The sequence below is a fragment of the Berghia stephanieae genome, chromosome 1, assembly GCF_034508935.2.
Source record: "Berghia stephanieae isolate SIO BIC M18660-M18661 chromosome 1, UCSD_Bste_1.3, whole genome shotgun sequence".
Taxonomy (NCBI): domain Eukaryota; kingdom Metazoa; phylum Mollusca; class Gastropoda; order Nudibranchia; family Aeolidiidae; genus Berghia; species Berghia stephanieae.
Window position 1 is genome coordinate 86,382,213 of NC_088360.1, and position 14,245 is coordinate 86,396,457.

At 35.5% G+C, this 14,245-nt stretch overlaps 2 protein-coding genes across 6 annotated transcripts in view; one reads left to right on the top strand and one right to left on the bottom strand.

The window, feature by feature from the left end:
• The window catches only part of LOC144960174 (persulfide dioxygenase ETHE1, mitochondrial-like), a 165,306-nt gene that overhangs the window by 76,206 nt on the left and 74,855 nt on the right, over window positions 1-14,245 (top strand). The gene's annotated exons all lie outside the window — the stretch shown is intronic.
• The window catches only part of LOC144960111 (cysteine-rich venom protein Mr30-like), a 45,088-nt gene that overhangs the window by 25,918 nt on the left and 4,925 nt on the right, over window positions 1-14,245 (bottom strand). For 2 of the 4 annotated variants that reach the window (XR_013642756.1, XM_078893084.1), the window contains exons 2-5: window positions 8,824-8,867; window positions 3,600-3,638; window positions 3,029-3,103; window positions 1,149-1,226 (exon numbers count right to left, since the gene is read on the bottom strand). Coding sequence is in view for 3 of the 4 variants with exons in the window: in XM_078893084.1 (XP_078749210.1) it covers window positions 1,149-1,226; window positions 3,029-3,103; window positions 3,600-3,638; window positions 8,824-8,867 (236 nt within the window). In the remaining variant the exon portion in view is untranslated. Of the gene's footprint in view, window positions 1-814; window positions 871-1,148; window positions 1,227-3,028; window positions 3,104-3,599; window positions 3,639-8,823; window positions 8,868-14,245 lie in introns of those variants that run through there. The other 2 variants (XM_078893092.1, XM_078893104.1) reach the window with 2 other exon arrangements.

Below are 14,245 nucleotides of genomic sequence, written 5' to 3' on the forward strand. Positions count from 1 at the left end.
TCTAAAAAGCGCAAATTTTTGATGACGTAATATGTGAACGCTCCCCAAAAGATAATATCACCCCACACGTACTAGCATTCCTCTACTGAGGATGGAATGAGACCTCCAATTTCAAGCAGGACATGAGGCTCGGTCCCCAGGGTCCCAGTCGAGGTCAGCCGTTTTTACTGGATTTTCTTTTCATGTATGTTTTTATATATATTTATTTATTTATTTGTTTGCTGACATTTTATCTGTCATTCACTCATTTTCAGAGTAATACTCACATTAAATTGCCATCAATGCATGATCAATATTGCTTTTTACGAAAATAATTTCTGATTTGACTAGGTACGACATTCTTACGTGCTCAATTTATATTGAAATATCATATTTATTGCATGAGATGATATATAAATCGTAAGACATGGAGAAATGATGATGATGATGATGATGATGATGATGATGATGATATGAGAATGATGGTGATGATGATGATGATGATGATGATGATGATGATGATGATGATGATGATGATGATGATGATGATGTGGTGGAGGTGGTGGTAGTGGTGGTAGTGGTAGTGGTGGTGGTAGGGGGTGTTGGTTAGTGGTGAAGATATACTAATATGATGATAGACAATGACGGTGATTATGACATTGACGATGACGAAAATAGTCATTGTGATAATGATAATGATGATGCTGATGATGACGACGACAATGATGATGATGATGATGATGATGATGATGATGATGATGATGACGACGACAATGATGATGATGATGATGATGATGATGATGATGATGATGATGATACACATGCTGTCACTCGCCATTTGTCGCCTCTTCCTGTCAACCGATTCGCCATCCCCACCACCTTCCACGGTCTCACCAGGTACGACATTCTACCATGCTCAATTTATATTGAAATATCATATGTATTGCATGACATGATATATAAATCGTAAGACATGGAGAAATGATGATGATGATGATGATGATGATGATGATGATGATGATGATGATGATGATGATGATGATGATGATGATGATGATGACGACGACGACGACGACGACGATGATGATGATGATGATGATGATGATGATGATGATGATGATGATGATGATGATGATGATGATGATGATGATACACATGCTGTCACTCGCCATTTGTCGCCTCTTCCTGTCAACCGCTTCGCCATCCCCACTACCTTCCACGGTCTCACCAGTAGTGTTTCCTCCTATCTGTTTTGGACAAATCGCATATCTAATTAACTACATTATTATTTTAGGTTAAACCAATGATTCATATCATGCTCGGAGTGTTAACAGTGCATAGTTCCTTTTTTAAAAAAAATATCACTTAGTATTGCGCATTACCTCGTCATAGTTATACAGGGTGTCCATCACGTCTTTCCCTGATTTATAGACTTATCAAACTAAAAGCATTGTAGATATTTGCATCTGGTTTTCACCATTTTCTAAAACAAAAGTCATATATTTATGCTTATAAATCATCAATCATCATTACATCTCAAAGGTAGCAAAATGAACATGAACTTAAAAGACCTAATTTTTCTCACCTTCTATTTCGGAATCACAACAACGCGGCAAAATTCTCTTTATATAGCTAATGTGATTGCATGAAACGAAATCGCCAAAAGTAGCTCAACAACGTTTCAGTTTGGCAACCCATTACAGAACATGAAAACGATTTGAAAAACATAACAAAACAAATAAAGAAACGGGTATTCTAAATTTGCTGAGACACAATGTGAATGTGTGAAAACGATTATTGTAAATGTCTTTTTTGATATGCTAGAATGTTATGCTGCATCCCACCTTCATGAATATCGACCATAGATCATTCCGCAAATTTCTAAACGTTTTCAGAAAGATGTATTGGGAGAAATAGACTCGATTGCTTGGTCGACTATTTCCCCATGGGGCTACACCATAGACATTGTATATTCATCTCCAATAACTGATATTAGCACGCTTACCGTGAAAATAAGAGCTGTTTTAGAATCCATCACTCCTACAAAAGCTACAAAAGAACTCGAAAATAGGTCAAATGTGCTTATAGGTAGACATGGCTACCATATTGACTCTCATTTAGTACAAAATAATAGTAAACAAAATGTAAATCATTTATGTATTCACAAGTTCCTGTTATAGAATATCTTGGCTGTATCAATTTTCTCTTAAAGTTTAATATGTTATTAAACAGGGTAAGACTTTGTGAACACCCTGTACTCTGTACAAAAACCATAATACGCATTTGATATCATCATTATTAAATTCTTTTGCCTCTATCTTTCAGATGCCAATATTATCTAAATCTACCACAGCAAAATTAAATATTTCATGTACCCATGTATAAAACATGAAATTGTTTTAAACTATCTCGAACCATATCCTTAACGCTCCTTCCAAACTATTCAGTTCATTCCATTATCAATTTTTGAACCTCCGATGTTGAGTCTTTCTACATTACGGCCATGAAGACGTGGGTTGAGAGGAATACAGTATTCTACGTAGTATCTTTACCAAGATGGAAAAACTAGGAACCTAAAAAGTCATGGGCAAAACGCTATCATTGTGATAATGGTGATATCGGTACTAATAATAATAATAGTAATAATAATAATAATAAAAATAATAATAATAATAATAATAATAATAATAATAATAATAATAATAATAATAATAATAATAATAATAATAATAATAAAAATGATACTAATAATAATAATAATAATAATAATAATAATAATAATAATAATAATAATAATAATAATAATAATAATAATAATAATAATAATAATAATAATAATGAAGGTGATATGATGATAATGATGATGATGATGATGATGATGATGATGATAATAATAATAGTAATAATAATAGTAATAATAACAACAACAACAACAACAATACTAATACTAATAATAATAATAATAATAATAATAATAATAATAATAATAATAATAATAATAATAATAATAATAATAATAATAATAATGTGATACGCTGCTGTCAACTACCAAATCTTGGCGACTCTCAAATATTTCTCCATTGCCGCTACTTTCTAAAGCTTCGCCTTTTGCGCCGTTTCCAACCTGGTGGAAGATAAATCATAAATTTTATGATTATATTTATTCACAGCAATAATGATCTAATCTACCATGCAAGCATGCAACGTTGATTGCGCATAAGAATGTTGGGGTTTTTTTTTTCAATTTAGTAGTAGCAGTCACTGGTGCAAGAAAAAAAATATCTGAAAAGGCGTATATGAAGTAGTGCCGGACAAAGTAGAAAGAAAGAAAAAAAAAAAAGAAAGAAAAAGAGTCCCCTCCCCCTCCTTTAAAAAAAAAGAGCAGTCAGCCTGCCACGACTGTGACTGTCGAGGCATGCTGACGATGTATGGTGATTTCTCTGGTTTTAACATTAATAACAATGATGATAATAATAATAATAATAATAATAATAATAATAATAATAATAATAATAATAATAATAATAATAATAATAATAATAACAATGATAATAATAACAATGATGATGATAATGATGATGATGATTATGATGATAATAATAATAACAATAATTTATTACCATCTCTCCATTGCCGCTACCGTCTACAACTTCTCTAATCTGTGTGTGTGGGGTGGGGGGGGGGGGGGGGGTTAGATAAATAAATGTATTATTTTGATGGTTAACGTTATTCATTGTTTGTTTCTTTCTTTTTCGTTATTGGTGCAAATTCTTTGAAATTGTACTCCTACATTTCCCTCTTATTGGTATCTTGTGGATGATTATCGTTGTCGTCTTTTCTCTCTTTTCTTTTTTTTTATACAGAAGGAACGAAAATGACGTCACTCAGCTCTTTATTATTATTATTTTTTTTTTTTTTTGCCAGCCATTTTTATGAGTAGTCCTCACTAAATTCTATCAATCAGTCTATACACGTTTAAGGTCGGTTATGCATTGTTTTGTGTGTTGGTTCGGTATATCCGGCTGGCGGATGTTTTGATTATTTTGGCTAAACGCACAGCGTTATTTCCTCTGACTGAGCGATGCCATTTCTTGTCTTGTAACAAACCAACGTGATGTTTAGAGTGGTCACTACCGGAGGGTGACAATGATCGCATAACTGGCACCGAAATACGCTTCAACAGTCGTAACGTCACTTCCCTCGTAACGACGCATGGTAACTTAGTAACTGGCTCTAAACTATCGGAACAATGGCGGACGCCCTTATGAAATATTTATCCGACGAGCATAAAAGCGTATCCAGAGGAAAAAAAAACACATTATAAATCTGTTTTGACTTTTACACATTCTAATCACAAGACATATGAAAAGTTCTAGCCAGCATGAAGAATAAAAAGTACAGATTTTCTTTGTTAAGAACCACGATGGCCGCCGTTGCTGGGCGATGTGACATCAGACTATTGAATCCAATTATCGTGCCCTTGAGTAAGGACAGATAGTTCAGATATGGTACGTTATTTCAGTCAACTCAGATTGATAGTGGTATCTGGCAATAGACAATGGTGAATATTGTAAGACTGCAAGTGCAGTTGAGCGCCTAAGAGATGTCTTCTTCGAAATGAAATAATATTGCCTGTAGTGGGAATATATAACTTAAGCGTTGTGAAACGCTTTGAGTTTGGAGAAAACGTGAAATGTGCTCTCTCCTTCTAATCTCTCTCTCTCTCTCTCTCTCTCTCTCTCTCTCTCTCTATCTATCTATCTATCTATCTCTCTCTCTCTCTCTCTCTCTCTCTCTCACACACACACACACACTATCTCTATATCTATATATCTATCTATCTATCTATCTCACTCACACACACACGCACACGCTCTCTCTATCTATCTATCTCTCGCACACACACAATACACACACACACGCTCTCTCTCGAATCTATCTATTTATCACACACACACACACACACACACACACACACGCAATAGACAGAATGCGCTTGGTCAAGGAGTTCACAACATTGCCATCCGGAAGTATAACGGGCGAACACACAAACTCTGTGTAACCATGAACTTTTATAGTCTGGTTAATACAGTTTAGTGAGAACAACTCACAAACGCGGATGGCAAAAACAATAACAAAGGCCTGAATGACGTCATCTGCATACTATCTATACAAATTGTACTCTAACCAAAATAATCGAGCACTCGTATAGATAGTATGCAGATGACGTCACTCAGGCCTTTGTTATTGTTTTTGACATCCGCGTTTGTGAGTTGTTCTCACTAAACTGTAAATACCAGACTATAAAAGTTCATGGTTACACAGAGTTTGTGTGTTGGTCCGTTATACTTCCGGATGGCAATGTTGTGAACTCCTTGGCCAAGCGCATTCTATCTATAGATAGTATGCAGATGACGTCACTCAGGCCTTTGTTATTGTTATTTGCCATCCGCGTTTGTGAGTTGTTCTCACTAAACTGTATTAACCAGACTATAAAAGTTCATGGTTACACAGAGTTTGTGTGTTGGTCCGTTATACTTCCGGATGGCAATGTTGTGAACTCCTTGGCCAAGCGCATTCTATCTATAAACTACAAGTACCTACCAACACGACATACTCCCCCCCCCCTCTCTCTCTCTCTCTCCCTCTCTCTCCCACACACACACTCTCTCTCATTTGGGTATTTGTATGTGTTTGTGTGTGTGTGTGTGTGCGTGTGTGTGTGTGTTTGTGGGTGTATGTGTGTTTGAGTGTGAGTGTTCGTTTATTTTTATAGCATTTTATTTATTTATATAGATAGTATGCGCTTGGCTAAGAAGCTCATAATTGCCATTCGGAAGTATAACGGACCAACACACAAAACTGTGTGTATCCATGAACGTCAATAGTCTGGTTAATACAGTTTAGTGAGCATTACTCATAAACGCGGATGGAAAAAAACAATAACAAAGACCTAAGTGATGTCATCTTCGAACTATCTATAACTTAATGAGCTTTTCAATGTTTGGAATTGAAAACAGATGATCGTTAATCTCCGACTTCATTCACTTATTTACGTATTAAACAACTATTTTGGTGAAGCGTGTTGTTCATTGTTGTTGCTTTTGTTTTTTAATCCATTTAAAGCCTAAGACCACTTTTTTATTACACCCCATTGTTTTCGTGGAAAGCATGAAATTAGTGCTCATACCCATAAGTGAGACGAACTTTTGAGTGATTGCATTGCGAGATCGACCGTTTGGAATTCAAAACGCAGGAGTTAATTTTAATAACAACCGAATCGTGGAAGTTTAAGTCATAATAGCTAACTAACCCAGCTACCCATTTGTTGCTAGGTGAACAAAGGGTGGGGAGGGGGCGGGGGCTCAGAAAAAAAATCCTGACTGTACATGAGATTGATAGCAGTCCCCGTGTGTATGACACAAATTTGACAAACTAAGCTATACTGACTGTACATGAGATTGATAGCAGTCCCCGTGTGTATGACACAAATGTTTTACAAACTAAGCTATACTGACTGTACATGAGATTGATAGCAGTCCCCGTGTGTATGACACAAATGTTTGAGAAACTAAGCTATACTGACTGTACATGAGATTGATAGCAGTCCCCGTGTGTATGACACAAATGTTTGACAAACTAAGCTATACTGACTGTACATGAGATTGATAGCAGTCCCCGTGTGTATGATACAAATGTTTTACAAACTAAGCTATACTGACTGTACATGAAATTGACAGCAGTCCACGTGTGTATGACACAAATGTTTTACAAACTAAGCTATACTGATTGTACATGAGATTGATAGCAGTCCCCGTGTGTATGACACAAATGTTTGACAAACTAAGCTATACTGACTGTACATGAGATTGATAGCAGTCCCCGTGTGTATGACACAAATGTTTTACAAACTAAGCTATACTGACTGTACATGAGATTGATAGCAGTCCCCGTGTGTATGATACAAATGTTTTACAAACTAAGATATACTGACTGTACATGAGATTGATAGCAGTCCCCGTGTGTATGACACAAATGTTTTACAAACTAAGCTATACTGACTGTACATGAGATTGATAGCAGTCCCCGTGTGTATGACACAAATGTTTTACAAACTAAGCTATACTGACTGTACATGAGATTGATAGCAGTCCCCGTGTGTATGACACAAATGTTTTACAAACTAAGCTATACTGACTGTACATGAGATTGATAGCAGTCCCCGTGTGTATAACAAATGTTTACAACTAAGATATACTGACTGTACATGAGATTGATAGCAGTCCCCGTGTGTAGACACAAATGTTTTAAAACTAAGCTATACTGACTGTACATGAGATTGATAGCAGTCCCCGTGTGTATGACACAAATGTTTGACAAACTAAGCTATACTGACTGTACATGAGATTGATAGCAGTCCCCGTGTGTATGACACAAATGTTTGACAAACTAAGCTATACTGACTGTCCATGAGATTGATAGCAGTCCCCGTGTGTATGACACAAATGTTTGACAAACTAAGCTATACTAACTGTACATGAGATTGATAGCAGTCCCGTGTGTATGACACAAATGTTTGACAAACTAAGCTATACTGACTGTACATGAGATTGATAGCAGTTCCCGTGTGTATGACACAAATGTTTGACAAACTAAGCTATACTGACTGTACATGAGATTGATAGCAATCCCTGTGTGTATGACACAAATGTTTGACAAACTAAGCTATACTGACTGTACATGAGATTGATAGCAGTCCCGTGTGTATGACACAAATGTTTGACAAACTAAGCTATACTGACTGTACATGAGATTGATAGCAGTCCCCGTGTGTATGACACAAATGTTTGACAAACTAAGCATACTGACTGTACATGAGATTGATAGCAGTCCCCGTGTGTATGACACAAATGTTTAGAAACTAAGCTATACTGACTGTACATGAGATTGATAGCAGTCCCCGTGTGTATGACACAAATGTTTGACAAACTAAGCTATACTGACTGTACATGAGATTGATTGCAGTCCCCGTGTGTATGACACAAATGTTTGACAAACTAAGCTATACTGACTGTACATGAGATTGATAGCAGTCCCCGTGTGTATGACACAAATGTTTTACAAACTAAGCTATCGGGACTCCCATCAATAATCTAATGCATCCCCTTAAACACGTTAAAAGGCTGGATAATAGTCTTCAAAAGTCGTATTGTCACTTCCTTCCTAATGACGTATGGTAACTTAGTAACACTGGCTCTAAACTATCGGAACAATGGCGGACGCCGTATGAAATATTTCCCCGGCGAGCTTAAACGCGTATCCAGAGGAAAAAAAAACCCCATCAATTTGATCATGTATTGACTTTTACACATTCTGATCACAAGGCATATGAAAAGGGAATGAAAATTTCTAGCCAGCATGAAGAATAAAAAGTAATGATTTTCTTTGTTTAGAACCAAGATGGCCGCCGTTGCCGGGCGCGTGACATCAGACTATTGAATCCAATTCCCTTGGAAAATCACTAACCTCACAAGTAAGAGACAAGTTTCGACCCCGGTTTGAGCCGAGTGTTTTTTTTTTTTCTTAACTGACACCCAGCAGTGATTGGGTACCTGGGTCTGTTAGACTTAGTTTCTTCTTCAAAAATGTGACAGGAAATAATAAATGGAGTATTGTCACATTGTGGGGGGAAAAACATACTTTTTGATAAATAAAGATCGAATCGTTTGACGTCACATGTCAAAAATTTATTATCATGGTTTGAAAAAAATAAAGGCACAGACAGACGCCCAATTCAATGACAATATATTTTTTAATTAGTTCGTTTTATTTGTGTTTTCTTACCTCTCTCTTGGAGACTTCAATATCTTCAATATCTTGACCGAGCACTGAAAAGATAGAATAAGAAATCAATCGATTCAGCCCGCGTCATTGATTGACGCCTTCCCCTTAGCGTTGTAGAGTTAAAGTGGCACACTAGATACTCGACGTATCAAATGAAAACGTCACGGAATGATGAATTAATTAATATCAATAATCACATGAAATGGAAGTTTCAATTTAGTTAGGAAAGGTAGATGATATGGACGTTTTGGATTCCCCCTTTGTCAACAAAACACGATGAATGAACACAAATGGAGAATGAGCGATAAGAGGATGACATTTATAAAATAGTTATTTGTATTGTAAACAAATCAATTACGTCAGCACATGGTTAACGCAAAATGTAACCCTTCTATAATTAACCATTATTGTGTTGTTTTGTGTTTTTTCGCGATCGTGGAACGTGCAAAAGTTACTCTCTACTACTTATCACGTGATACGTAGTGCTCAACTATTTCAATTCTCTATTTTAATTGGTTGATGTCCATGGACGAGTGATCTCAAGCTGTTAATAAGGTCTTACTTAACTAATCAGAGTGCTGATTTGAGTTTTTGTTCCTGGCTCGTTTTTTTGTTTGTGTTTTTTTTTTTTTTTTTGGGGGGGGGGGTTGTTTTAATTTTGTATGCTTGTTTGTTTGGTTTTTTCTTTTTAGAATCACCAAAGTTTAAATTTGTTTAGCATAACCAAAGTAAGAAAAGGCCTCTGCTGTGACCGCCCGTGGCTTTTATCTTTTAAAACTCCTCAAAAGTTAAAACTGTTCATGTATCATTCCGATCATCAGACAATACATTGAACAAACGATGTCACGAATCCTTTAATTGTACATAAGTGAATCATCGCCTCAAACGGTATTTTGTCGGGGTGATTTAGACGCTAAATATTGAATTTATAATAAACATGAGATTTGGGATACGTGTGCATCGACTTACATGTCGGTTTGTATGCTTTATTAAGGATAATACTAGTTCTTGAAGTGTCAAACATTATAATTAAACATTTCTGGTCATTCCTTTTTAGCACCTGCATCACCCAGACATAAACAATAAATGCTTTCAAAAATTCAGTTGATGAAGAACTCCATGCCTTGAAAAACATATCCGATGTCAGAAATATGCTTATAATAAAAAAAAGTCTGCGGTAAAAAAAATTATGAATGCACTAATTTGACCTTTTGATTTCAATTACTTTTTGTTTACTTATATATAATGTCCATGCATCATTTTTACCTTTTCTTTTGTTTTGTTTTAACTATTATATATTTATATTTGCAAAAACGACAGGGTATTTAAAGGTCTTTTGACCTATGTAACCCATAATGATTATGATATGCTATAAAACCGTTTTGGGGCTATAGGTAACATTTGAGCAATTTGAAGATGGATAACGCTGTCCAAGGAGTAAAGTAAAACAAAATGAAATTCACAAAGGCACGAGTTATATTATTCACATTAAACAACATTGGACTGCATGTGTCAAACTATAAACCTACCTGTAAATGATATGGTCAAATCCGGACAGTTGTCATCATCATCATCATCATCATCATCATCATCATCATCATCATCATCATCATCATCATCATCACCATTATCATTATCCTCCTCATCTCTCTCTCTCTCTCTCTCTCTCTCTCTCTCTCTCTCTCTCTCTCTATCTCTCTCTCTTGGTTCGTCATTTTATTTCTTCCGCGGAACAAGTTGGGATGTGGATGGACGGGCATGGTAGAAGGAGGGGGGGGGGGGGGGGGGGGGGGGGGGGAGGGGTGAAAAGATTAAAGTTCTTTTGAACTTTTACTTTTGACTCTTGACCTTCACACGACCCAGGGCTGTGACGAAGAGAATGACGAAGCACACACCTGGTCGGTCAGTATGTAATCATTAATAATTAATGGTTACGTACGATTTGTCACTAGTTTGCATTTTTTTTAACCCTTAGTAGACGGACGTTGATTTTTTAAAATGTAACATGAAAACAAATCTGTTTTTACCAAGAAAGAAATGATAAGATACGACTTGTCGTTCGTGGAAGTCTTAATTGCATCGCTATTAGTTGCAGCTTTATGATATGAGAAAACTATGAGTTGTACTGAAATGAATTCAGTTTCGCCGTCAATAAGTGAAAAGACATTGGTCAAGCTCCAAGAATTCACAAAGATAGTGATCGAATGCATCCTACACTGGTATGTGCGTCATTGTCAAGGGGGGGGGGGGGGGTCATCAAGAGTTCAAGAGTTACAGACGAAACGACACGTTAACCAGTTAACTGCCATACTCTGGAAAGAATCGTATATAATAATTTGGTCAGGAAACTCATCCTTCAAACATCGATCGATTTAAATGACCCCCACCTTGGCAAAAACTATCAAACATGGGACATTGTCTCTCAAACCAGGGAACTTGCAAGGTTTTTCCTAAGATGAGGGTCATTTAAATCGATCGATATTTGAAATATAAGTGTTCTGATCAAATTGAAAAACAGAAATGAGTTTTGAAAAAATACGATAACAATTATTGATATGCAAAAATAAAATGGGAAAGGGACAGTTTTACGACCGTTCAAAAAAAAAAAAACAACAAAAAAACAATAACAACAACAAAAAAACAAAAACAAAAAACCCCCACAAAGAACGACGAGATAGAATTGCTTTCAATAAGACTCTGAAATTTTAAATTAGAGCTTAAAGCTTTTATATATAGAGAAATATCCACTTAAATGAGCTCAAAGCACGAGACACGACCCCTGTTAGGCGATATTACAATTTTTCCGACAGAGGCAACGCTGTTGACGGCCAGGTACTCATTTTACACCTGAGTACGGTGAGAGAATGTAAGTAAAGAGTCTTTTCCAAGGACTCAACTATGCGCCGAGCGAGGCTCGAACCCAGGACCTTCTTCTTCTCCTCCCCCTCCTCCTCCTCTTCTTCTTCTTCTTCTTCTTCTTCTTCTTCTTTTCATTTGCCTTCCACGACTAGTACCATACTATTATGTTGGTTCCTGATCTTCATACCCGCTTAGTCCGTTATTTTGAGGAGCTGTACCCTTATAACTTGTTGTGAAGAGAGGTTCTTACTGCTCGTATGTTCATTCTTTAGGCTTCAATGAAATCTTCCTCGTTTAAGTAACATTGTATAATCTAGAATTTAAAGTCAAATTTCTATTCCTGTTTTACTGAGACATGTATTGATTCATTGAATTGTTAGAATGGGTCATGTTGTGTTAGATTCAACTGGTCTAAATCACCCGGGCGTAATACCATTCTAAGGTGGTAGGTCATATATATAAAAATAAAACTATTTACATTATCACCCTCCTCCTTTTTACATCCACACGCATTCTGACAACGGACACGGACACACAATATCTTCACCGGTGTCTTCTTCCACTCCTGCTGTCATTCAACTATTCCGAACAAGAAATGAATGGGCTAAAACTGACGAGAAGCAATAGACATTTAATTTCATGATCTAAAGCGTTGTAATCTCGGAGAAAAACAAATGAACAAACACAAACAACAATTGAATTTAACCCACAGCAGATGTTTTTCTTGATTGTTTACGTAGGGCTCAATAAACTATTCGTTCGATTTTTGTAAAGCCTCATCTATTATTGCTGGAGGGACAATTTCCTGAACAATCTGTGACTCAACCACTCATTTGGCTGAGCAGAACGCTGTAAAATTAATACTGTTCTCTATATAACAAGACTTCTTCTTCCTTTTATTTTCATTTTCCTTTCACGACTAGTGCCATACTATTATGTTGGTTCCTAATGGTCGTGGCTGCTGTGGTTTAGAGGTACGCTCTTGAACTCACAATACGATCTGAATTACGAGTAGGTCCGGGTTTTTGAGCCGGCAATTACACATGGCGATGGTATAACCTAAGGAAATAAATTATGAACACACTTTCCTCTTTCTGTCGGAGGTCATCCCGATTGTAAAGCAGTACTACCCCTGTACTACTAATAGGCTGCATATTTCGTCATACGTGAAATGTCCACTATTCCATCAAAAGGCGAATAATTAAAGTAAAGAGATTAGATCTAATATTTCATTAGATTTGATAAATGTACACTTATGTTATTATGTCTATTAATACATGCAGTCTTTAACATGAGGGAACTGTTTTTTTTTTCAAAATGGTTCTCCCAACTATAATCTAAAATGTCCGGTTCTTGCTTATCCGACAAAATGCATTAATAAAATATTTAAGCGATGGTCACATTTAAAGCATTTTATTAAATTGTCGCTTTCTTTAACTCCAATTCTTATGAAGCCGGAGTCATTCCAATCTCCGGGGCTTCTAGCGGAGAGAAGAATAACTTGCCTTTTGAAGTTGCTAAGATAATAGCAAGTTATTTTTATAACACATACGATTCCCTTAGACGAAAAAAACCCGAATTCACAGTCCCTCCAACACCCCGCCCTTAATACATCGGTCTACGAAAGACCTACCTACCTAATAATAATAATAATAATAATAATAATAATAATAATAATAATAATAATAATAATAATAATAATAATAATAATGATGATGCTGATGCTGATGATGATGACGATGATGATGATGATGATGAGGAGGATGATGATGATGATGGTAATGATGATGATGATGATGATGATGATGATGATGATGATAATAACAACAACAACAATAATAATAATAATAATAATAATAATAATAATAATAATAATAATAATAATAATAATAATAATAATAATAATAATAATAATAATAATAATAATGCATTGCATTTATTGAGCGCTCTACAATATTACAAGGAAGTGCTCATAGCGATAGAAACCGATATAAACTCTAGCTCCATGGGCTTATGGCTCTGAAGGGCTACTTAGTGCTTATTCTTTTTTATTATCCAAGCACACAGTAATTAATAAATAAAAAATCATTTAGGTTTAAAATTTTGTTTCTTTTGTTAGATGCGTTACCATGGTAGCGCTTTTTTGAGCTGAAAACAACACTTATTGATTGAACCTTCATAGACAACATACTAAAAGAAGTTGATCACATTTTTTTAAAAACCATCTGGTTTCGTTTCCATGCAAGTCTTTATATATTTAAAAAAAAAAAAAGAAAGCAAAACACCGTAAGAGTCTTTCTCAATTTTCCTTGAACTATATATATATATATATATATATATATATATATATATATATATATATATATATTATATATATATATATAGTGCTTCTTTCGAGGTCAGCGTGCTTCATTCGAGGTCAGCGTTTTACCAACACACTGTAAGGCACCCGGTATCTTGAGATTATGTAGGTACACTACTATAGTTTTTTATAACTTGGAATTGGGAAAACCCTACTAATATTTGTTTACGTGTTTTTATGTTGAAGAAATTACAATATCCT